The sequence below is a fragment of the Capricornis sumatraensis genome, chromosome 1 (genome assembly GCF_032405125.1).
Source record: "Capricornis sumatraensis isolate serow.1 chromosome 1, serow.2, whole genome shotgun sequence".
NCBI lineage: Eukaryota > Metazoa > Chordata > Mammalia > Artiodactyla > Bovidae > Capricornis > Capricornis sumatraensis.
Genome location: NC_091069.1, coordinates 151021219 through 151041621, shown reverse-complemented (window position 1 = coordinate 151041621; position 20403 = coordinate 151021219). Strand labels below are relative to the sequence as shown.

Sequence of the window (20403 nt, the reverse complement as noted above, 5' to 3'; positions counted from 1 at the left end):
AGATCCCCTGGAGAAGGGAAAGGCTCCCCACTCCAGTATTCTGGCTTAGAGAATTCCATGGACTGTATAGTCACAAAGAGTCACAAAGAGTTGGACATGACCGAGCAAATTTCACTTCACTTTGATACAAAATAAAAAGGTTAAAGTTTGGGGGAAAAAAAAAAAGATGGTTTATCTGGAAAAGATTTGTGGGTGTGACTTCTGTCTAATAGAGTAAATCCCCAGAAGAATCATAGGAAACCCACAAAATTCCTAAAGTAGTTATATATTCAGAAACTGAGAAGATCAGAGATAAACCCTCAGATTTCTATTGTCAAGAAGCAAGCTGAAAGAGCTGCTTAGTTGCAAATACATGTTACCTTTCATTTTTTTTTTTTAAAAGAGAGGATGACTCAAAGGACAGAGCAAGAACCTAAAGAGCAGAGCCAAGAACCATAAGACCTTGAGCCTTAAGACTTAATCAAGAAACTCACAACACTTTCTGAATGTTGTGGACCAATGACTCCGTTCCTCTGGTTTGAACAGAAATGTCTATAAAGTCATCCAGTGTTTGTCTTACTGCTTGGTGTTGGATACATAGAGGTTACATAACTTGTCTCTTTAGTTACACAGGTTGAGAAGAAATGTACTCAAAGAGCTATACTTAAGGGATTAAATCCAAGGAACCTCAACTGCATGTGGACTTGATCTATACAATGAAATTCTGGGCACTGAACTCATGCTATAATGGCATCAGATTTTTGCAGCCTTGGGGAGGGGTGAATATATTCTGCATACGTAGTAGTAGTAGCGTTAGTCGCTCAGTCGTGTCCGACTCTTTCCGACTGTATGGAGTGCAGTCTGCCAGGCTCCTCTGTCCATGGGATTCTCCAAGCAAGATTACTGGAGTGGGTTGCCATGCCCTCCTCCAGGGGATCTTTCTGACCCAGGGATTGAACCTAGCTCTCCTGCAATGCAGGCGGATTCTTTACCATCTGAGCTGGGCTACAGGGAAGAACCATTCTGCATATGGGAGGGATGTAAATCACTAGGGGTCAGAGGACAGACTGTACCCAGACCCCAGGATACTGCTGCTGCTGCTGCTAAGTTGCTTCAGTCGTGTCCAACTCTGTGCGACCCCATAGACAGCAGCCCACCAGGTTCCCTTGTCCCTGGGATTCTCCAGGCAAGAACACAGGAGTGGGTTGCCATTTCCTTCTCCAATGCATGAAAGTGAAAAGTGAAAATGAAGTAGTTCAGTCGTGTCAGACTAGTGAACATTATATCCTGGTATTCATCCCCTCTTCTTAAATGTGGATCAGATTTACTGAGCTACTTCTAATAGCATATGGAGGAAGTGATGTGATGTCAGTTCTGAGTTAGTCTTGAGATTAGTTCTGGTTTCAGTCTTGAATGATCTTGCTCATTCCCTCATGGGTCATGTGGCCTGGAGGAAGCCAGGGGCAATGTTGTGAGGCAGCCCTAAGGAGAGGCTCACTTGATGAGGAAGTTCAGTTCAGTTCAGTCCCTCAGTCGAGTCCAACGCTTTGTGACACCATGGACTGCAGCACACCAGGCCTCCCTGTCCATCACCAACTCCTGGAGTTTACCCAAACTCATGTCCATTGAGTTGGTGATGCCATCCAACTATCTCATCCTCTGCCATCCCCTTCTTCTCCGACCTTTAATCTTTCCCATCAGGTGGGAAATGCTCTTTGCATCAGGTGGCCAAAGTATTGGAGTTTCAGCTTCAACATCAGTCCTTCCAATGAACACTCAGGACTGATCTCCTTTAGGATAGACTGGTTGGATCTCCTTGTAGTCCAAGGAACCCTAAAGAGTCATCTTCAGCTCCACAGTTTAAAAGCATCAATTCTTTGTGCTCAGCTTTCTTTATAGTCCAACTCTCACTTCCATACATGACCACTGGAAAAACCATAGCCTTGACTAGACGGACCTTTGCTGGCAAAGTAATGCCTCTGCTTTTTAATATGCTGTCTAGGTTGGTCATAACTTTCCTTCCAAGGAGCAAGCATCTTTTAATTTGATGGCTGCAGTCACCATCTGCAGTGATTTTGGAGCCCCCAAAATAAAGTCAGCCACTGTTTCCACTGTTTACCCACCTATTTGCCATGAAGTGATGCAGCTGGATGCCATGATCTTAGTTTTCTGAATGCTGAGTTTTAAGCCAACTTTTTCACTCTCCTCTTTCACTTTCATCAAGAGGCTCTTTAATTCTTCTTTACTTTCTGCCATATGGGTGGTGTCATCTGCATATCTGAGGTTATTGATATTTCTCCCAGCAATCCTGATTCCAGCTTTGGTTCATCTAGCCCAGTGTTTCTCATGATGTACTCTGCATATAAGTTAAATAAGCAGGGTCACAATATACAGCCTTGATGTACTTCTTTCCCAATTTGTAACCAGTCTGTTGTTCCGTGTTCAGTTCTAACTGTTGCATCCTGACCTGCATACAGGTTTCTCAAGAGGCAGGTCAGGTGGTCTGGTATTCTCATCTCTTTCAGAATTTTCCAGTTTATTGTGATCCACACAGTCAAAGGCTTTGGCATAGTCAATAAAGCAGAAATAGGTGTTTTTCTGGAACTTTCTTGCTTTGTCCATGATCCAACAGATGTTGGTAATTTGATCTCTGGTTCCTCTGCCTTTTCTAAAACCAGCTTGAACATCAGGGAGTTCACAGTTCATGTATTGCTGAAGCCTGGCTTGGAGAATTTTGGGCATTACTTTGTTAGGGTGTGAGACGAGTGCAATTGTGAGGTAGTTTGAGCATTCTTTGGCATTGCCTTTCTTTGGGACTGGAATGAAAACTGACCTTTTCCAGTCCTGTGGCCACTGCTGAGTTTTCCACATTTGCTGGCATACTGAGTGCAGCACTTTCACAGCATCATCTTGTAGAATGAGAAATAGCTCAACTGGAATTCTATCACCTCCACTAGCTTTGTTCATAGTGATGCTTCCTAAGGCCCACTTGACTCACATTCCAGGATATCTGGCTCTAGGTGACTGATCATACCATTGTTGTTATCTGGGTCATGAAGATCTTTTTTGTACAGTTCTGTGTATTCTTGCCACCTCTTCTTAATATCTTCTGCTTCTTTTAGGTCCATCCCTGGAGAAGGAAATGGCAACCCATACCAGTAATGTGGGGTTTCTTGCCTGGAAAATTCCATGGACAGAGGAGCCTTGTAGGCTACAGTCCATGGGGTCACAAAGAGTCATATGTGACTGAGTGACTTCACTCACTGTTAGGTCCATACCATTTCTGTCCTTAATTGGGCCCATCTTTGCATGAAATGTTCCCTTGGTATCTCTAATTTTCTTGAAGAGCTCTCTAGTCTTTCCCATTCTATTGTTTTCCTCTATTTCTTTGCACTGATCACTGGGGAGGCTTTATTATCTCTCTTTGCTATTCTGTGGAACTGTGCATTCAAATGGATATATCTTTCCTTTTCTCCTTTGCTTTTTGATTTTCTTCTTTTCACAGCTATTTGTAAGGCCTCCTCAGACAGCCATTTTGCTTTTTTGCATTTCTTTCTCTTGGGGATTGTCTTGATTCTTGTCTCCTGTACAATGTCAGAAACCTCTGTCCATAGTTCATCGGGCACTCTATCAGGTCTAGTCCCTCTATTTCTCACTTCCACTGTATAATCGTTAGGGATCTGATTTAGGTCATACCTGAATGGTCTAGTGGTTTTGCCTACTTTCTTTGATTTAAGTCTGAATATGGCAGTGAGGAGTTCATGATCTGAGCCAGTCAGCTCCTGGTCTTGTTTTTGCTGATTGTCTAGAGCTTTCCATCTTTGGGTGCAAAGAATATAATCAATCTGATTTTGGTATTGACCATCTGGTGATGTCCATGTGTAGAGTCTTCTCTTGTGTTGTTGGAAGACGGTGTTTGCTATGACCAGTGTGTTCTCTTGGTGAAACTCTATTAGCCTTTGCCTTGCTTCATTCTGTACCCCAAGGCTAAATTTGCCTGTTACTCCAGGTGTTTCCTGACTTGCTACTTTTGCATTCCAGTCCCCTATAATGAAAAGGACATCTTCTTTGGGTATTAATTCTAAAAGGTCTTGCAGGTATTCATAGAACCACTCAACTTCAGATTCTTCAGCATTACTGGTTGGGGAATAGACTTGGATTACTGTGATTCTGTCGTTTTTGAGATTGCATCCAAGTATTGCATTTCAGACTTTTTTGTTGACTATGATGGCTACTCCATTGCCTCTAAGGGATTCTTGCCCACAGTAGTTGATATAATGGTCATCTGAGTTAAATTCACCCATTCCAGTCCATTTTAGTTCCTAAAATGTCAACATTCACTCTTGCCATCTCCTGTTTGACCACTTCCAATTTGCCTTGATTCAGGGAACTAACATTCCAGGTTCCTATGCAATATTGCTCTTTATAGCATCAGACCTTGCTTCCATCACCAGTCACATCCACACCTGGATGCTGTTTTTGCTTTGGCTCCTTCTCCTCATTCTTTCTGGAGTTATTTCTCCCTGATCTCCACTATGATACTGGGCACCTACTGACCTGGGGAGTTTATCTTTCAGTGTCTTATCTTTTTGCCTTTTGATACTGTTCATCAGTTTCTCAAGGCAAGAATATTGAAGTGGTTTGCCAGTGGTCCTGTGGACCACATTTTGTCAGAACTCTCCACCATGACCCATCCATCTTGGGTGGCCCTACACGGCAGGGCTCATAGTTTCATTGAGCTGGACAAGGCTGTGGTCCATGTGATTAGATTGGTTAGTTTGCTGTGATCGTGGTTTTTAGTCTGTTTGTCCTCTGATGGAGGAAGTGAGGCCTGACAACAGCCACCTGAATGAGTTTTGAGGAGGCTTCTTCACAGTGGAGCCACTAACCCTCAGCTCATAACCTGACTGATGACTGATGAGATATAGGTAACAGAAGCTGAGATAAGGAACCTTCTCTGTTTTAAGCTACTAACTTTGGACGTAATTTGTTATGCAACAAGAGATTATTACAAAGAGAGAGAGCATTGAGACACCGTATGGAAAGGAAGAAGGTAAATCAGAGAGTGGACAGGACACAGTCCTCTTTTTTCTTCATCAAGAATAATACTGAAGTTAAAGAGCAGGAGAGATACGAAATGATCACTGTGAAAATAACTAGTAAAAATATGCTGCAGTGAGAAAGATAAGTAAGAGGGGAAAGTGATAAGTACTCTTGCTGAAGATTCTTTTATGATCCAAGGAGATAAACAAAAAGCTAGTTCAAGAAAAAAGAAGTTCAGTGTGGTCTCTGAGGGGGAGAGGATGGGTCATGGAACCATTAAAAGACTACTGACATCATGGATGCATCAATGAAAAGTCACGAAATCCCTCATAAGGGATTACATTCTGGGAACCATAATTACAAAGTCACTAAGGGCTAGCTCTGAAATGACTGATGTTGAGGAGGAAAGAGGGTGATGCAATCTCTAGAAGTAGGGGAGTTCATGATTTATTTTGGAAGCAGTATTTGGAAAAAAAAAAAAAAGAACTCTTGGCAAATCTTTATACTCACATTATTAAGGAGGCCAAGGATGATTATTCAGATGTAAAATGGTTGCTAGAGATGATGTAGATGTAAGGGTAAAAAACTTTTATAAAGTTATAAATCTGCTGCTTGAAAAACTGGACAGATGGGAGATGTAGACTCAGTAAGAGAAATGCAGGCCCAGCTATGGCAAAGGAGGAAACACCATCCAACTGGACACATACTCTCACCCGGTGATATTCAAGTCTAAATGTGCATTACAGCTAAAAGCATAAGGCCAGGCAGCTACTATGCAAGTTTAAAAAATCAAAACAAATAAACAAAAAACCTTAAAGAACAGCAAACAACTAAGTGAATCTGAAAAAAAAATTCAAAACTTAAATATAGCAAAAAATAATTTCTTTTATTTTCCTTTTTTATCCAGGAAAAAAAAAATTACTGTTAGAAAACAAATACTTGGTTATATGTGCCAAACAAATCATGCACCTATGGCTGTGCTAGGCTACCACAGTGGACACAAATGAAATGCTGGTCCCTAAGGACCTGACCTGCCTCTTGAGAAATCTGTATGCAGGTCAGGAAGCAACAGTTAGAACTGGACGTGGAACAACAGACTGGTTCCAAATAGGAAAAGGAGTACATCAAGGCTGTATATTGTCACCCTGCTTATTTAACTTCTATGCAGAGTACATCATGAGAAACACTGGACTGGAAGAAACACAAGCTGGAATCACGATTGCCGGGAGAAATATCAATAACCTCAGATATGCAGATGACAGCACCCTTATGGCAGAAAGTGAAGAGGAACTAAAAAGCCTCTTGATGAAAGTGAAAGAAGAGAGTGAAAAGTTGGCTTAAAGCTCAATATTCAGAAAACGAAGATCATGGCATCTGGTCCCATCACTTCATGGGAAATAGATGGGGAAACAGTGGAAACAGTGTCAGACTTTATTTTTTTGGGCTCCAAAATCACTGCAGATGGTGACTGCAGCCATGAAATTAAAAGATGCTTACTCCTTGGAAGAAAAGTTATGACCAACCTATATAGCATATTCAAAAGCAGAGACATTACTTTGCCGACTAAGGTCCGCCTAGTCAAGGCTATGGTTTTTCCAGTAGTCATGTATGGATGTGAGAGTTGGACTGTGAAGAGTGCTGAGTGCCGAAGAATTGATGCTTTAAAACTGTGGTGTTGGAGAAGACTCTTGAGAGTCCCTTGGACTGCAAGGAGATCCAACCAGTCCATTCTGAAGGAGATCAACCCTGGGATTTCTTTGGAAGGAAAGATGCTAAAGCTGAAACTCCAGTACTTTGGCCACCTTATGCGAAGAGTTGACTCATTGGAAAGACTTTGATGCTGGGAGGGATTGGGGGAAGGAGGAGAAGGGGACAACAGAGGATGAGATGGCTGGATGGTGTCACTGACTTGATGGATGTGAATCTGAGTGAACTCTGGGAGTTGGTGATGGACAGCGAGGCCTGGCGTGCTGCGATTCATGGGGTCGCAAAGAGTTGGACACAACTGAGCGACTGAACTGAGGGTGCTTATGGACTAGCTGGAGACTCAACCTTTATGTGCCTAAACAGCTCGAGAAGGACTGAAGAAAGCATAGTCAGCCTGATGAAAAGGTGGTCCTTGGGGTGATGAGATGCGTTCCAGAGGGAGCAGAGCATCAGGAGACAGGATGGGGAGGCCAGAGAGGAGCTCAAGGGACTGTGCGGTACTAGGGCTGGAAGAGGAAAGATTCCCAGCTCTAGTGTCAAGATGGGAGGCCCTTCAAGGAGGGGCTGATGATAGGACAAGCGTCAGGGGGCTCCACTGGCAGCAGAGTCAGGGAGCTGATGACTCACAGCTGGGACATGAAGGGTTGAGATGGGAAGAGTGGTAAGAAAACTGGGATTCCAGTCTAGTCATTCATGCCTCATTTTCACAAATGAGTGTCAGTTCAGGGAAGGTTCTGTGCCAGCGGCAGTGAAGATGCACAGAGGTGTACAGCCTGGTGGGGAGACTGGAGAGTGAGATGGATAACACTTAAATAAGGCAGAGGGCACAAGGAGATCCCTGTGTGAATTCTCTGATCAGGGCAGTAAAGACAGGCCTGGGAGAGTGATTAGGGCCCTGTGTCTACCTAGGACCTTGATTCTTTAAAGCTATTTGTTAGCAAAAGAAATCAGAGCAGGGTGAAAGAGGTTAAAATGAACAGTCAAATCTTAATTTTTTGTGATTTTTTTTTTTTCCCTTAGCAGAAAATACCAATGGTATGTGACCAACAAAGCACTTGATGACACAGTAAATCTAATTTTTCCAAGCTGAATGAGGAAGGACAGGTGGAAAGGGAACTGGAAGCAGTGTCATCCTCAGGGGGTGCCTTGAAGGCAGTCAAATGGGTCATAACTCCTGGTACCCCCCACTCTGAGCTTCAGGTTCTTTGTCAAATGGGATCTCCCTGCCCTCCCAGGGCAGCTGTGATGATTTTGAGTCATGACCTTACACAGCGCCTGTGCTGAGTGCTCAACCAATTGTTTTATTGTTATTGCAACTTGGGTTGCTGAAAGATAGGTGAATGCTCATGGCAATTAAGAACGTGTTTAACTTTTTTTTCCTCAGTTTTTCTCTTTTCTTAAAGAAGGCATGACTATGGTGTGGTCAGTGGAGTAAGTTAAGATAAAAATCAAACCCCATCTTGGTGAGATAAATTGAAAAGCTAAAGATGTTAACCTGTAGGTCTTAGAAAGAATGGTTAAAACTGAAATTTATACAGGACGTTGGAGTTAAATATTTAATGAGTGGAGAGAAAACCAAGATGGATTATACATTAACTATGTAAATTTTTCTGCATCCCCCACCCCACAAAAAAAAAAATAAAAGACCTGAAGTATATTTATTTCACTATAACATTTATCACTTCAGTGCTTACTCTTTGCCAACCACTGTTTAAAGAGCTTAATCATTTAATCCCCGCAGCAACTCTGTGAAGAAAATACAATTAACACCATTTTACCAATAGAGAGATGAGGCACAGAGAGTTTAACTTGCCCAAGGAATCACAGCTTGCAGGTAACCGCAATGCAAAAACTGCTTCCCACAGTTATCCTAAGCCTGGTCACAAACTTTGAGTAGAGTCACCCTCTAGTAGAATGAGTTTAGGGCCACCTACAATGAGAATGGGCTTCCCTGGTGGCTCAGTGGTAAAGAATCTGCCTCCCAAAGCAGGAAAGCCGGGTTTGACCCCGGGGTTGGGAAGATCCCCCAGAGAAGGAAATAGCAACCCACTCCAGTAGTCTTGCCCGGGAAGTCCCAAGAACAGAGGAGCCTGGCGGGCTACAGTCCAGAGGGTCGCAAAGAGTAGGACGTGACTTAGTGACTACACAACAACAATGAATAAGATCACAAATCATTCCTGAGAAGGAGACGGTGACTTTGGACTGACAGTAGGTAGTCCTTTAAAAATCACACATGGTTGCCAATTCGGTTGGAGGGACACATAAGGTGAAAAAGCTGCAAATGGATGTGAGTGGCCAGTAAAAAGAATGAAAAGGCAATAAAAGATCGTAAGCCCAAGGAGCAAAGTTTATCAGATTCCCACTTGTGGTAATATGAAGGTGGAGATCTCTGATAAGAATTCACACAACAGACATGGTGCTAGACAGTCATGTGGCCCTGAGAGCCTCCTCACAGCATGGTTTGGCCCTGAGACCATGTATTGGTGTGGGGCTCATCTTGCCTATATTTACGCTATTTGTCTCCTCCTAGGAACGATACCCAAAAGGATAAGGCTGGGTCTTTGGTAAGAATATACTACAAGAATCTGAGATATCATTATTATACAATACAGTTCTATTATAAAAAAAAAAAAAAAAACACTAGAGGGAAAATTTACCTTGCTGGTCTGTAATTAATGAAGCCTGACTCTTTCAAAGGCACAGAAGGTACAAGCTTCCCTCAAACCCCACCCACCACTGGCGCTGGAACACAGGGAACACTGCAGAAGGGAAGAGGCTGATTTCAGAGCCAACAATTGAGACTCTCACCGGTTTGATGTTCTTTGACAGGGCAGGACCTGGAGCTGTCTCCTGCTGAGTCATTTCCGTGTCTCCTCCTCCTTCACCATCTGATGCTCCTAGGAAACATAATGATTAAAAATTAGAAAAGCACCTCTCTCGTTCTCCCATTTCTAGCATAATCTTGGTACTGTTTTTTCTGAGGGTTCTGTCCCTTGACTCCTCAATTTCAGCTCTAAGAAGCTGAATTTAAGAAAACTCTAAAATGAAGAAAGCGACTGAAGAACCAAGGTGGCAGTGTTATTTATAAAACTGCACAAATGAAGATTATTCAGATGTCTAAAACTGAGCCTGTTTAATCAAGGAACACACACTGAGTTCCCTGGTTGAACTCTTCATTTTCAGATAGAAAAGTTGTTCCTTGCAGGGATAAAGTAATTTGCCCTAGGTCACATACCTGGGAACCCAGATCTATCTGAGTCCAAACTCTTCCCCGACAAGTGACGCTGCCTGTACTGAGAACCAGCCAGCTCTCAACACCTGTGTGTTGGCCCCAGGGGTAACGAAAGAAAACGTGACAAAAGATTATACATCATGAGAAATTCTTATTTTAAATTTATAAAATCTTTCAACACTGGAAAAAGTAAATTCTTATCCTAAGAATCAGGAAAAAAAAGTTTTAAACAATTTTTCTGTTTAAAAAGCTCTTTTAAAGAAACATGGTAACCATAAGTTTTTTACTTCCCATAATGCTATCCTGTCTTCCAGATTTTAGTGGCTGTTCTATCTGAACACATTTTTGAATCTTTGAAAGACTTCACTCACTCTCTTTGAGTTTTTCTGTACATCTCAAAGCCCAAAATGTGAGTCTTGAGTAATACTGGTCAGAATTCATATTTAGGTACAGATTAATTAGTCCGGTAGCCCTGAGATGGTTAGTTTTATGTATCAACTTGATTGGGCCACAGGGTGGTCCAGATATTTGGTCAAACATTACTCTGATGTTTCTCTGTAGGTGTTTCCGGTTGAGATTAACATCTGAATGGGTGGATTGAATAAAGCTGACTGCCCTCCCTAATGTGGAAGGATATATCCAATCAGGTATGGCTGGAATAGGACTAAAAGTATGACCCACACTGAGTAAGATAATTTTTTCTGCCTTTGGACTTGAAATGAAACATTTGGCTCTTCCTGGATCTGGAGCCTGCAGGCCAATGGGCTGGAACTATACCATCAGCTCTCCTGTTTCTCAAAGCCTTCTGACTAGAATTGCAACTAAACAATTGGCTCTCCAGGGTGGCCAGCTTGTCGGTCCACTCTGCTGATCTTGGGGCTTGACAGCCTCCATAACTGCATGAGCTAACTCCTTTAAACACACACACACACACACACACGTGACAGAGAGACAAAGAGAGAGAACAATAAATACAGATAGATATGTAGCAAAGATATCTATTTCCCTCTTGCTTCTGTTTTTCAGGAGAATCTTGCTTAATAACTGTGTAGAGTGAAAAAAAGGACTCTACCCAATGAAGCAGTAGCAGGTAGAAGATTAACAGGGCTTTTTAAATGAATGATTAAGTTGGCACTAAAAGTATTTATAGAACTGCTTCTGGGAAGAAAGTAGTAGTAGTCATATTTTCCCCTATTCCTCCTGTTAAGTTACAGCGAAAACCCCTGAACATTATACATAAAACAAACAGAGGAAATCTCTGAAAGGTGGAGAGAAGTCAGACGGGCTAGGGACCTTGAGGCCCAGGGAACAACACAGTGGTGAGCTCAGTAGATTTTCTTTTAGCTCATTATCTCAGACTTGGAGCTAAAGAAGCTAGTAACTTGGAAATGCTAAGTGAGAGCAGAAAAAAAAAGCCCCAACAAACGTATGCTATATTTAACAAAATGACCAGGAAAAAGACAGCCTACCAAGACTGAAAACCTTTAGATAACAACTACTTGATTCCAGCCAAACACAACAGAAAAGCTGTGACCCTGCCTACACCAGCAAAGGCTGAGTGGGGGTCCAAGCCTTCCACCTTTGTCTGGCTGTAATGAGGCACCCCAACTTTTCTTCTACCTTCCCTCAGGGTGGTGGTCAGAAGTGGTCAAGTAGGGACTGAACTCCTGAAGAGATTTTCATCCCTGACGGGTTGTGGGAAAGCCCTGTTCTCTAGCACCGCCACCACCAATGCAGTTCAGTGGAGAACATGTTGTGAGCCTGGACTTACACCTCCTCCTGGTAGTAATGAAGGGCACCTCTCTTTCCCACTAGGGTCAGGGAAAGCCTAGTTGAGAATCGGGACTCTCCATACTGCCCAGTGGTAATGAGGCCAACACCTACACTAGTGTTTTAGCAACCACTAAAAAAGCTATACAAAGAGGTACACTCAAAAATATTAAGACAAATCAAAACAGAATTCTAAAAAGTTCAAGTAACTCACAAGAAGGCAGGAAAGATAAACAAGAAATAGCAAATAAACAGAAAAGATGAAATAAAATGACAGATTTGAATCCCAACATATCAATAATTATATAAATTTAAATGATCTAAACACACCAGTTTAAGGACAGAGACTGACAAAGTGGATTAAAAAACATGACCTAACTATATGCTGGGGCTTCCCGGATGGCTCAGTGGTAAAGAACCTGACTGCAATGCAGGAGACACGGGTTCAGTTCCTGGATCAGGAAGATCCCCTGGAGTAGGAAATGGCAACCCATTCCAGTATTCTTGCCTAGAATATTCCATGGACAGAGGAGCCAGCCAGGCTATAGTCCATGGGGTTGCAAAGAGTTGGACATGACTGAGCATGCATACAGCTATATGCTATTTATAAGAAGCTTATCTCAAATATAACAGTATAGCTGAAAGCAAAATGATGGATGAAATGTAACATGTAAATATCAATAAAAAAGCAGGGGTTATATTAATATATTATACTCTATTGATTATATTAATATCAGCCTACATTAACATATTTGTATATATCAGATATTAATATCAGACAAAGGTTGAATAAATTAGTTGTCTCTTTAGCCTGTGATGCTTTTTAGTTCCAAAAAGAAAACTGCTCTTCTGAAGTAAAGATGCTAGTTCTGTGATTTCCATTAAGAAAGTATGACAAGAACAGCATGGGGACCCAATCTAGCCAGCCTGGCTCCAGCATCTAGATCCCTCCAGGACTGCTGGCATTTGAGGAATTGAAGCCAGGACTGCACCACTCAGTCCCAGTGGCTGATTCAGCCCGTGGAGTGGAGTCCCCAGGATGGGCCGCCTTGTTTCCAACTCCCTGAGGATCTACATTAAAAAAATGACACAACCAGATGGGATTCGTTAAACTCTTCCAGAAGTGGAGTTAAGTACACTGTTCTTTTTCAACCCCAGGCGAAAAGAGCAAAAAGCTAAAATTAAAAGTTGCACATATCTTTTTCCTTCAATCCCTGTCTTTGTCCTCTTCATGAGAAGTATCAGAAATCCAATTTCTCAGCAACTTCTGTAAGCTTCTAAGTATTTGCTTGCATGGACTCCTTCAAGTCCCTAGGGAGAGTACTGGCAGTGGATCATAGTTAATTTTCCTTTAAAAATTAGCAAAATACAGATATATGGGGAAAATAAATACAGTAGACCACTGTCTATTTCCACTCAGAACTCATCTCTGTCTCTATCCTAGTGAGTGATGTTGGAGCTGGAGTGAGCATTCTGGGGATCCAATTAGAGGGAGATGATTGGACAGACTCTGAGTTTAATGAAATATTATAATATAACCTTATAATAAGGCTCATAATCATAAAGCCTATAGTTAAACTACTGCAGGCTGTCCTGGTGTAGGAATGTTTCCAGGAATATTCCTACCACCCTATGCCAACTTACCAGACATCTGACACAAAGTGTGCAGGGCCAGAAGTTGTGGATTGTAATGCCTCCTTCCTTGGAATGATGCAGGAAGTGGAGGAGAAAGCAGGTTTGGGATGAATGAAACCAGAAACTAGTCAGTGGAAAATTCTTCTAATCATCAGAAATGTAAAACTGTAAGCAGAAAATTAGGTTCTCGTTTTGTGTGTTCAAAATGGAAAGTCTCTCTCATATAGGAATACATTAGATAAAGCATTTTACAGTTAAAAAAAATTTTTTTTCATATCTAATGAAAATGAATAAAATAAAACTTTTCAGAATTCTTGTGTTTATAACAGTACTGTTATGATTTCTTATTTAAAACAATGTATTTCATATCTTATTTTGTATCTGTAATTTTGTATTCTTTTTCTGAGAGGCCCCACCCCACCAAACTGCATAAGATTCAGGCCTCACAAAACCTAGATCTGCCCTAGCTGTAGACCTGCTTAACTCCCCTATGGTTCTCATATTTTCTCAGCAGAATAAATTCCTGAAACACACAACCTGGTAAGTTTCAAAAGCATGACGCTAAGCAAAAGAAGCCAGAATCAAAAGGCTATAATGTGTGGTACTAGAGAAGGCAAAACTATAGGAATAAAAAACAGATCAATAGTTACTGGGGACTGGAGACGGGAAACTTCTGGGGCTGTTGGAAATGTCCTATATCTTAATTGTGGTAGTGGTTACAGAACTGTCAGTCAGTCAGTATGTGCTCAGTTGCGCCTGACTCTTTGTGAGCCTATGGACTGTAGCCTGGCAGGCTCTTCTGTTTATGGGATTCTCCAGACAAGAATACTGGAGTGGGTTGCATTACAAAAAACTCATGGAATCATACACAAAAATGGGTTAATTTTACTATGTAAGTTATTTACTATGTAAATTATTCCTCAGTAAGCCCAACTTTAAAAAATAATGATAGAAGCTAACTTTTTAATGTCCGAGTCTACAAGCTTAACCCTCACACTACCCTTGCATGAGAAGATGGTGCTTATTAGCTAAATGTTTAGCTAAATGACATTTCCTTCTATTCTGTTTGCTAAGAGGTTTGTTTGTCCTTTCATTTTAAAACCATGAATAGGGAGACTTCCCTGGTGGTCTAGTGGTTAAGACTTCACCTTCCAATGCAGGGGTTTTGAGTCTGATTCCTGGTAGGGGAGCTAAGATCCCACATGCCTAGTAGCCATAAAACAAGAAAAAAGGACCAAAACATGAAACGGAAGCAATATTGTAACACATGCAATAAAGACTTTAAAAAAATGGTCCACATCCCCCCCCCCCCCGCAAAAAATAAATAAAACCATGAATAGGTGTTAAGCTTAACGCAATGCTTTTTGTTTTTGCATTAATTGAGATGATCTTATGGGCTTCTCCTATAATCTGTTAATGTGGAAAACTGTAAAAATAAGTTGTCTAATATTAAATAAACCATTCTTGCTATTCCTAGGATAAATCCCAATTTGTCAAGATATATTTCTTTTTTAATAATGTTGGTTATATTTTGGCTACCATTTTATTTTAGACATTTATTTAGATAATTTTCCTTCCTAGTATTGTTCCTGTCTTGTTTAAGTATTGAGGTTATATTAGCTACATAAAAGGGCTTTCCTGGTAGCACAGATGATAAAAAATCTGCCTGCAAGCAGGAGACATGGATTCAATCCCTGGGTGGGGAACACCCCTGGAGAAGAGAATGGCTACCCTGTCTAGTATTCTTGCCAGGAGAATTCCATAGACAGAGGAGCCTGGTAGGCTACAGTCCATGGGGTTGCAGAGAGTCAGACATGACTGAGCAACTACCACTTTCACCTTTTTTAACTTCATAAAAGGGTTGGGAACGTTTCCTCATTTTCTGTTCTCTGAAATATTTGTATATAGTTAAGATGACCTGTTTATTGTTATTTGGTAAAATCTGTTAGTAAAAGAAGTAGAGTGTAGTATTCTTTTTGTAGGTATGTTTTAACAAATGCTTCAATTTCTAATGGTTATATAATTATTTAGATGTTTCATTTTTTAAACTCAATTTTGGTAAATAATATTTTTCTTTGCTGACTAAGGTACATCTAGTCAAGGCTATGGTTTTTCCAGTGGTCATGTATGGACGTGAGAGTTGTACTGTGAAGAAAGCTGAGCACCAAAGAATTGATGCGCTTGAACTGTGGTGTTGGAGAAGACTCTTGAGAGTCCCTTGGACTGCAAGGAGATCCAACCAGTCCATCCTAAAGGAGATCAGCCCTGGGATTTCTTTGGAAGGAATGATGCTAAAGCTGAAACTCCAATACTTTGGCCACCTCATGCGAAGAGTTGACTCATTGGAAAAGACTCTGATGCTGGGAGGGATTGGGGGCAGGAGGAGAAGGGGACGACAGAGGATGAGATGGTTGGATGGCATCACCGACTCGATGGACGTGAGTCTGAGTGAACTCCGGGAGTTGGTGATGGACAGGGAGGCCTGGCGTGCTGCAATTCATGGGGTCGCAAAGAGTCGGACATGACTGAGCGACTGAACTGAACTGAACTGAATATTTTTCTAGGTAATTTGTTGTTTTACTTTTCAAATTTATTGGAGAGAGGTGATTATTATATGTATATATGTTTTTTTTTTCTTTTCTCACATTTTTTATTTGCAACCTGTTTTTCTTGTTCTATCTTGGAGATGTATTTCTTAAAAAAAAAACTAGGTTCTTTATTATGCTTTCTATTGCTTCTTTGATTTCTAGTGCACTATAAGATTCTTTACTTTAAGTATACTCTATTGGGGTCTTAATTTTTGTAGTTGGATATTTAGCCCACTGTTTTTCTTCATCTGATATAAGCATTAAGGATATAAAATTTCTTGTGTGTGTGTGCTTAGTTGTTAGTTGTGTGCAACTCTTTGTGACCCTTTGGACTGTAACCCATCAGGCTCTTCTGTCCATGGGATTTTTGAAACAAGGATACTGGAGGGGGTTGCCATATCCTTCTCCAGGGGATCTTCCTGACCCAGGGACTAAACCATTGCCTTCTGTGTTTTCTGCATTGCTGGTGGATTCTTTTCCTCTTGAGCCACTGGGGAAGTCCATATATTTTCTTAACACTTTATAACTTAATCTGAATACCATACATTTTAATATTATAGCATTTTCATTATTACTTAATTCTAAATATTGTTAAAGACTCTATAATGACTTTCTTTGACTGATGAGTTATTTAGAAGTGTATTGTTACATTTCCAAACTGATTTTTTTAAAGTTACCTTTTTGTTATATTGTGGTTGGAAAAATGGCCTGCATTTTTTAATAAAAGACTTATTTAATAAGATTTTTTAATAAAAGACTTGTTTTATTTTCTAGCACAGGGATCAATGCACTTTTTAGGTTTTTAGGGCCACACAGAAGATAATCTGTAGGATTTGCAGAGCAATAGGGTCTCTGTCATTAATTACTGGATTCTGCTATTATGCAAAATCAGCCCTAGACAGTATGTAAATGATTGGGTGTGGCTGATTTCTGATAAACTTTATTAACAAAAATACATTCAGGTTGGATTTGGGCTATGGGTCATAGTTTGCCAGCTTCTGACCTAGTAGATAAATATTTATTTAAAAAAAATATATTTTAAATAGTTGACATACAATATCACATGGATTTCAGGTAAATTACATAGTAGTTTGATATTTGCATACATTATGAAATCACCACCACATAAGTAACCATCTGCCTCCATACCCAATCAATTAAAAATTTTTTAATAGAATATGCAGGATCTAATTGTTAGGGGCACAGTTCTATACAGGATTATGGATAGACTTAATTATGTTTTTCAAATTTGCTATATGTTTATGAATTTTTATGTTTTATCAGCTGGGCCTCCCTGGTGGCTCAATGGCAATTACTGACATGTATATTAACATCTTCCACTCTTATTTTGAAGTTCTTCATGTTTTCTAACAATTCTATCAGTTTTTAGTTACATATCTAATAGGTATATTAGATATATGCAAGTGTAGAAATGTTACAAGTTCCTGTCGGTGGATCCTTCCTTTTATCATTATGTAGGGACCCATCTTATTTAAAAAGTCCATCTTGTTTACTTTAGTTCAAATTCACTAATTTGGGGAGGGGTGTTCTATGTTTCTAGAGGTGGTCAGCTGTTCTCTTGGAAATATAACTATACACACTGAAAACTCATGTTGGAGACACAGCTGTAGTTCAACAGTCTAAAGTGTTTTGCTAAAATTACTCATCCCTAGGAACCAGAATGTTTTATTTGGCCAGGCGAGGCCAGGCCAGGAACTACTCTTTAAGAACCGTGTTCCCAGCTCATTAAGGGACTCCCACCAGCATCATTGAGAAGGAACACAATTCCCACATCCAAAGAACAGGACCATGTAAAAGTGAACTCAGTGAAGGCCCAAAGCAAATAACACAGGGCAGGGGAAGGGGCGCACAGAGGACGAGGGAGGGGGGAGACGAGGAGGAGGGAGGGGAGGGGAGAAACAGTGAGAAATGTAGCCAATGAAAGAAGAGGGCCCTCAATTCTGATTCCATGTACACTAACAGTCATACAGTGAAGGAAGCTCCATCCAAAATAATTCCTATAGGTATGCCAAAAAGTAAGGGCTTACAATTAATGGGTCCACGCCAGAAAAGAATCTGACATCTGGAAGTGGACCTCTCATTGGCTCTGGGTGTGCAGAACGCCTGCTTCTCCCTTTATCTCTTGTCATTTCTCCTTCTCTATCAAAATCTTAGTCCCATCTTCTAAAATTCAACACAAGTCATGTCCTCCCCCCTACCGCCACCCGTGTAGAGACCTTCCAAAAATAGAAACAAAAATACCTTAGGGCTAAAATCTAGCAAAGAGCTCCAACTTTCGCTGGTTAAAGAAAATGCTGAGAAAAGAACAGGATCCAGCATGCAAACGAAGAATTACGTGATGAGCAGCAGGAGGAATAGCAAACCCTGGGCCAAGTCTATCGTGCCCAATCCAGGGCACCTGGCTGTATGGAAGCGCTACTCTGAGAAGCCTGGGCAGGTTCAATCCTTAGCCTCCTGGCCTTTTCTGACTGCAGAGTCCCCACCTTGGATACAGGGACACTGGACCACTCAAAGTCTTCTGTAGCCTAGTGGCGGTTTGTTAGGCTTTACATTAGCATGGCATATGTCTCTCTGATTTTGTCTCGTTTTTCTGAGGTACCATCTGTTTCTTTTTCATTTGCATATGCAGCAAGAAACTGGGCATGATTCACCTTTTCCAACTCTCAGGCTCTTTAAGATGTTCTCTTCCTTTCTCCAAAAGATTTGAGAAAACAAATGCTTCTGAACGTAAGTCCCCTGTGAGTTAGTTCTTCCCATCAGAAGTTTACTTTGCATTCTCAACTGGAATGGGGAATGGGGTGGGGAATCCCTTTTCCCACAAAATTTTGCTGTTTCCAGTGGCAACTGCTACAGCCAATAATGTTCCAATTAAGTTCCTATTTTCATAGCTGAAGATGTCCCTAGCAACAGTTCCAGACTTTGTTTATAAAATATGTTTCCAGTTTCCACATCTAACTTTTAACTGTCACTTTAAAGTTAGATGGTACAACTCTAAACTGTTGTCATTTTAAAACTCTGAAAGAAGGTAAAGTACTAAGACTAATAACATCACCTCAAAAATACATAACCAAAGAAAAATACTTCACCTTCCGCGGGATCTTAAACACTACACAATTTGCTGCCAGTTACTTGTAACTATACATTACAAGTTGTCATGTATAGAACTATGTAATGACTATGTTGTGGACTGGAAACTAACATAATGTTACAGGTCAGGGAAAAGTGAAAGTGTTAGTTGCTCAGTTGTGTCTGACTCTTTATGACCCCATGGACTGTAGCTCTCCAGGCTCCTCTGTTCATTGAATTCTGCAGGCAAGAATACTGGAGTAGGTAGCCATTCCCTTCTCCAGGGCATCTTCCTGACCCAGGGATTGAACCCTGGTCTCCTGCATTGCAGGCAGACTCTTTACCATCTGAGCCACCAGGGAAGCTCAATTATACTTCAAAAACAAAAACATAGAAAAAGAGATCAGCTTTGTGGTCATCTGAAGGAGGGGGTGCTGGGAAAGAGAACTGGATGAAGGTGGTTAAAAGATATGAAATTCCAGTTACAATAAACAAGTATTAGGGATGAAATGTACGTCATGACTAACACTTCTGTATGTTATATATGAAAGTCATCAAGAGAGTAAATTGGAAGAGTTCTCATCATTAGGAAAAAAAAATTCTCTCTTTTTCTTTCAGTTTATATCTATATGAGATGATGAGCTTCCCTGGTGGCTTAGCAGTAAAGAATTCATCTGCAATGCAGGAGATGCAGGCTCAATCCTTGGGTCAGGAAGATCCCCTGGAGAAGGGAATGGTAACCCACTCCAGCATTCTTGCCTGGAGAATCCCATGGACAGAAGAGCCTGGAGGGCTACAGTCCATGGGGTCACAAAGAGCTGGGCAAGTCTGAGCAACTGAACAACAATATGAGATGACAGACGCTCACTAAACTTACTGTGTTAATCATTTCATGATGTGTGTAAGTCAAATCAGTATGTCATATACCCGAAACTTACACAGAGCCATAATGGGGGTCCACCTCTCTGCCTGGAAAAGGTGCGGACATGACCCATCTTTAGCCAAGAAGGCCTGAGCTATCTTTTGATGGCAGAAAAGGTTTACTTTTTTATGGACATGATTGGTCTCACGGGATACTTGTGACAGATTTTTCCAGTCTCCAAGTTGCCCAACCTGGATAATGACTTGCCTCATGTTGCTCTGGTTTGCATAATAATAAAGACCTTATTTTAAAAAATTAGATCTCTATAAAACTGGAAGAAAGAAAAAAAAAAACACTTAACTAAAAAGCAAAACAAACAAAAACATATACAGGACAGGCTCCTTATAAAGGGGTAAAACACCCAAAGCCACAAGAGCCTGATCTCTTGTGTAAATGCTCACACTTAAGCATGGCTGCGGTGGCAGCAGAAAACAATCTTT

At 40.9% G+C, this 20403-nt stretch overlaps 1 protein-coding gene across 1 annotated transcript in view; it reads right to left on the bottom strand.

Moving 5' to 3' along the window:
- Positions 1-20403, bottom strand: part of CMSS1 (cms1 ribosomal small subunit homolog) — a 397612-nt gene that overhangs the window by 30704 nt on the left and 346505 nt on the right. The window contains exon 2 of the mRNA XM_068982987.1: positions 9538-9626. Coding sequence (XP_068839088.1) covers positions 9538-9626 — 89 coding nt within the window. The remainder of the gene's footprint in view (positions 1-9537; positions 9627-20403) is intronic.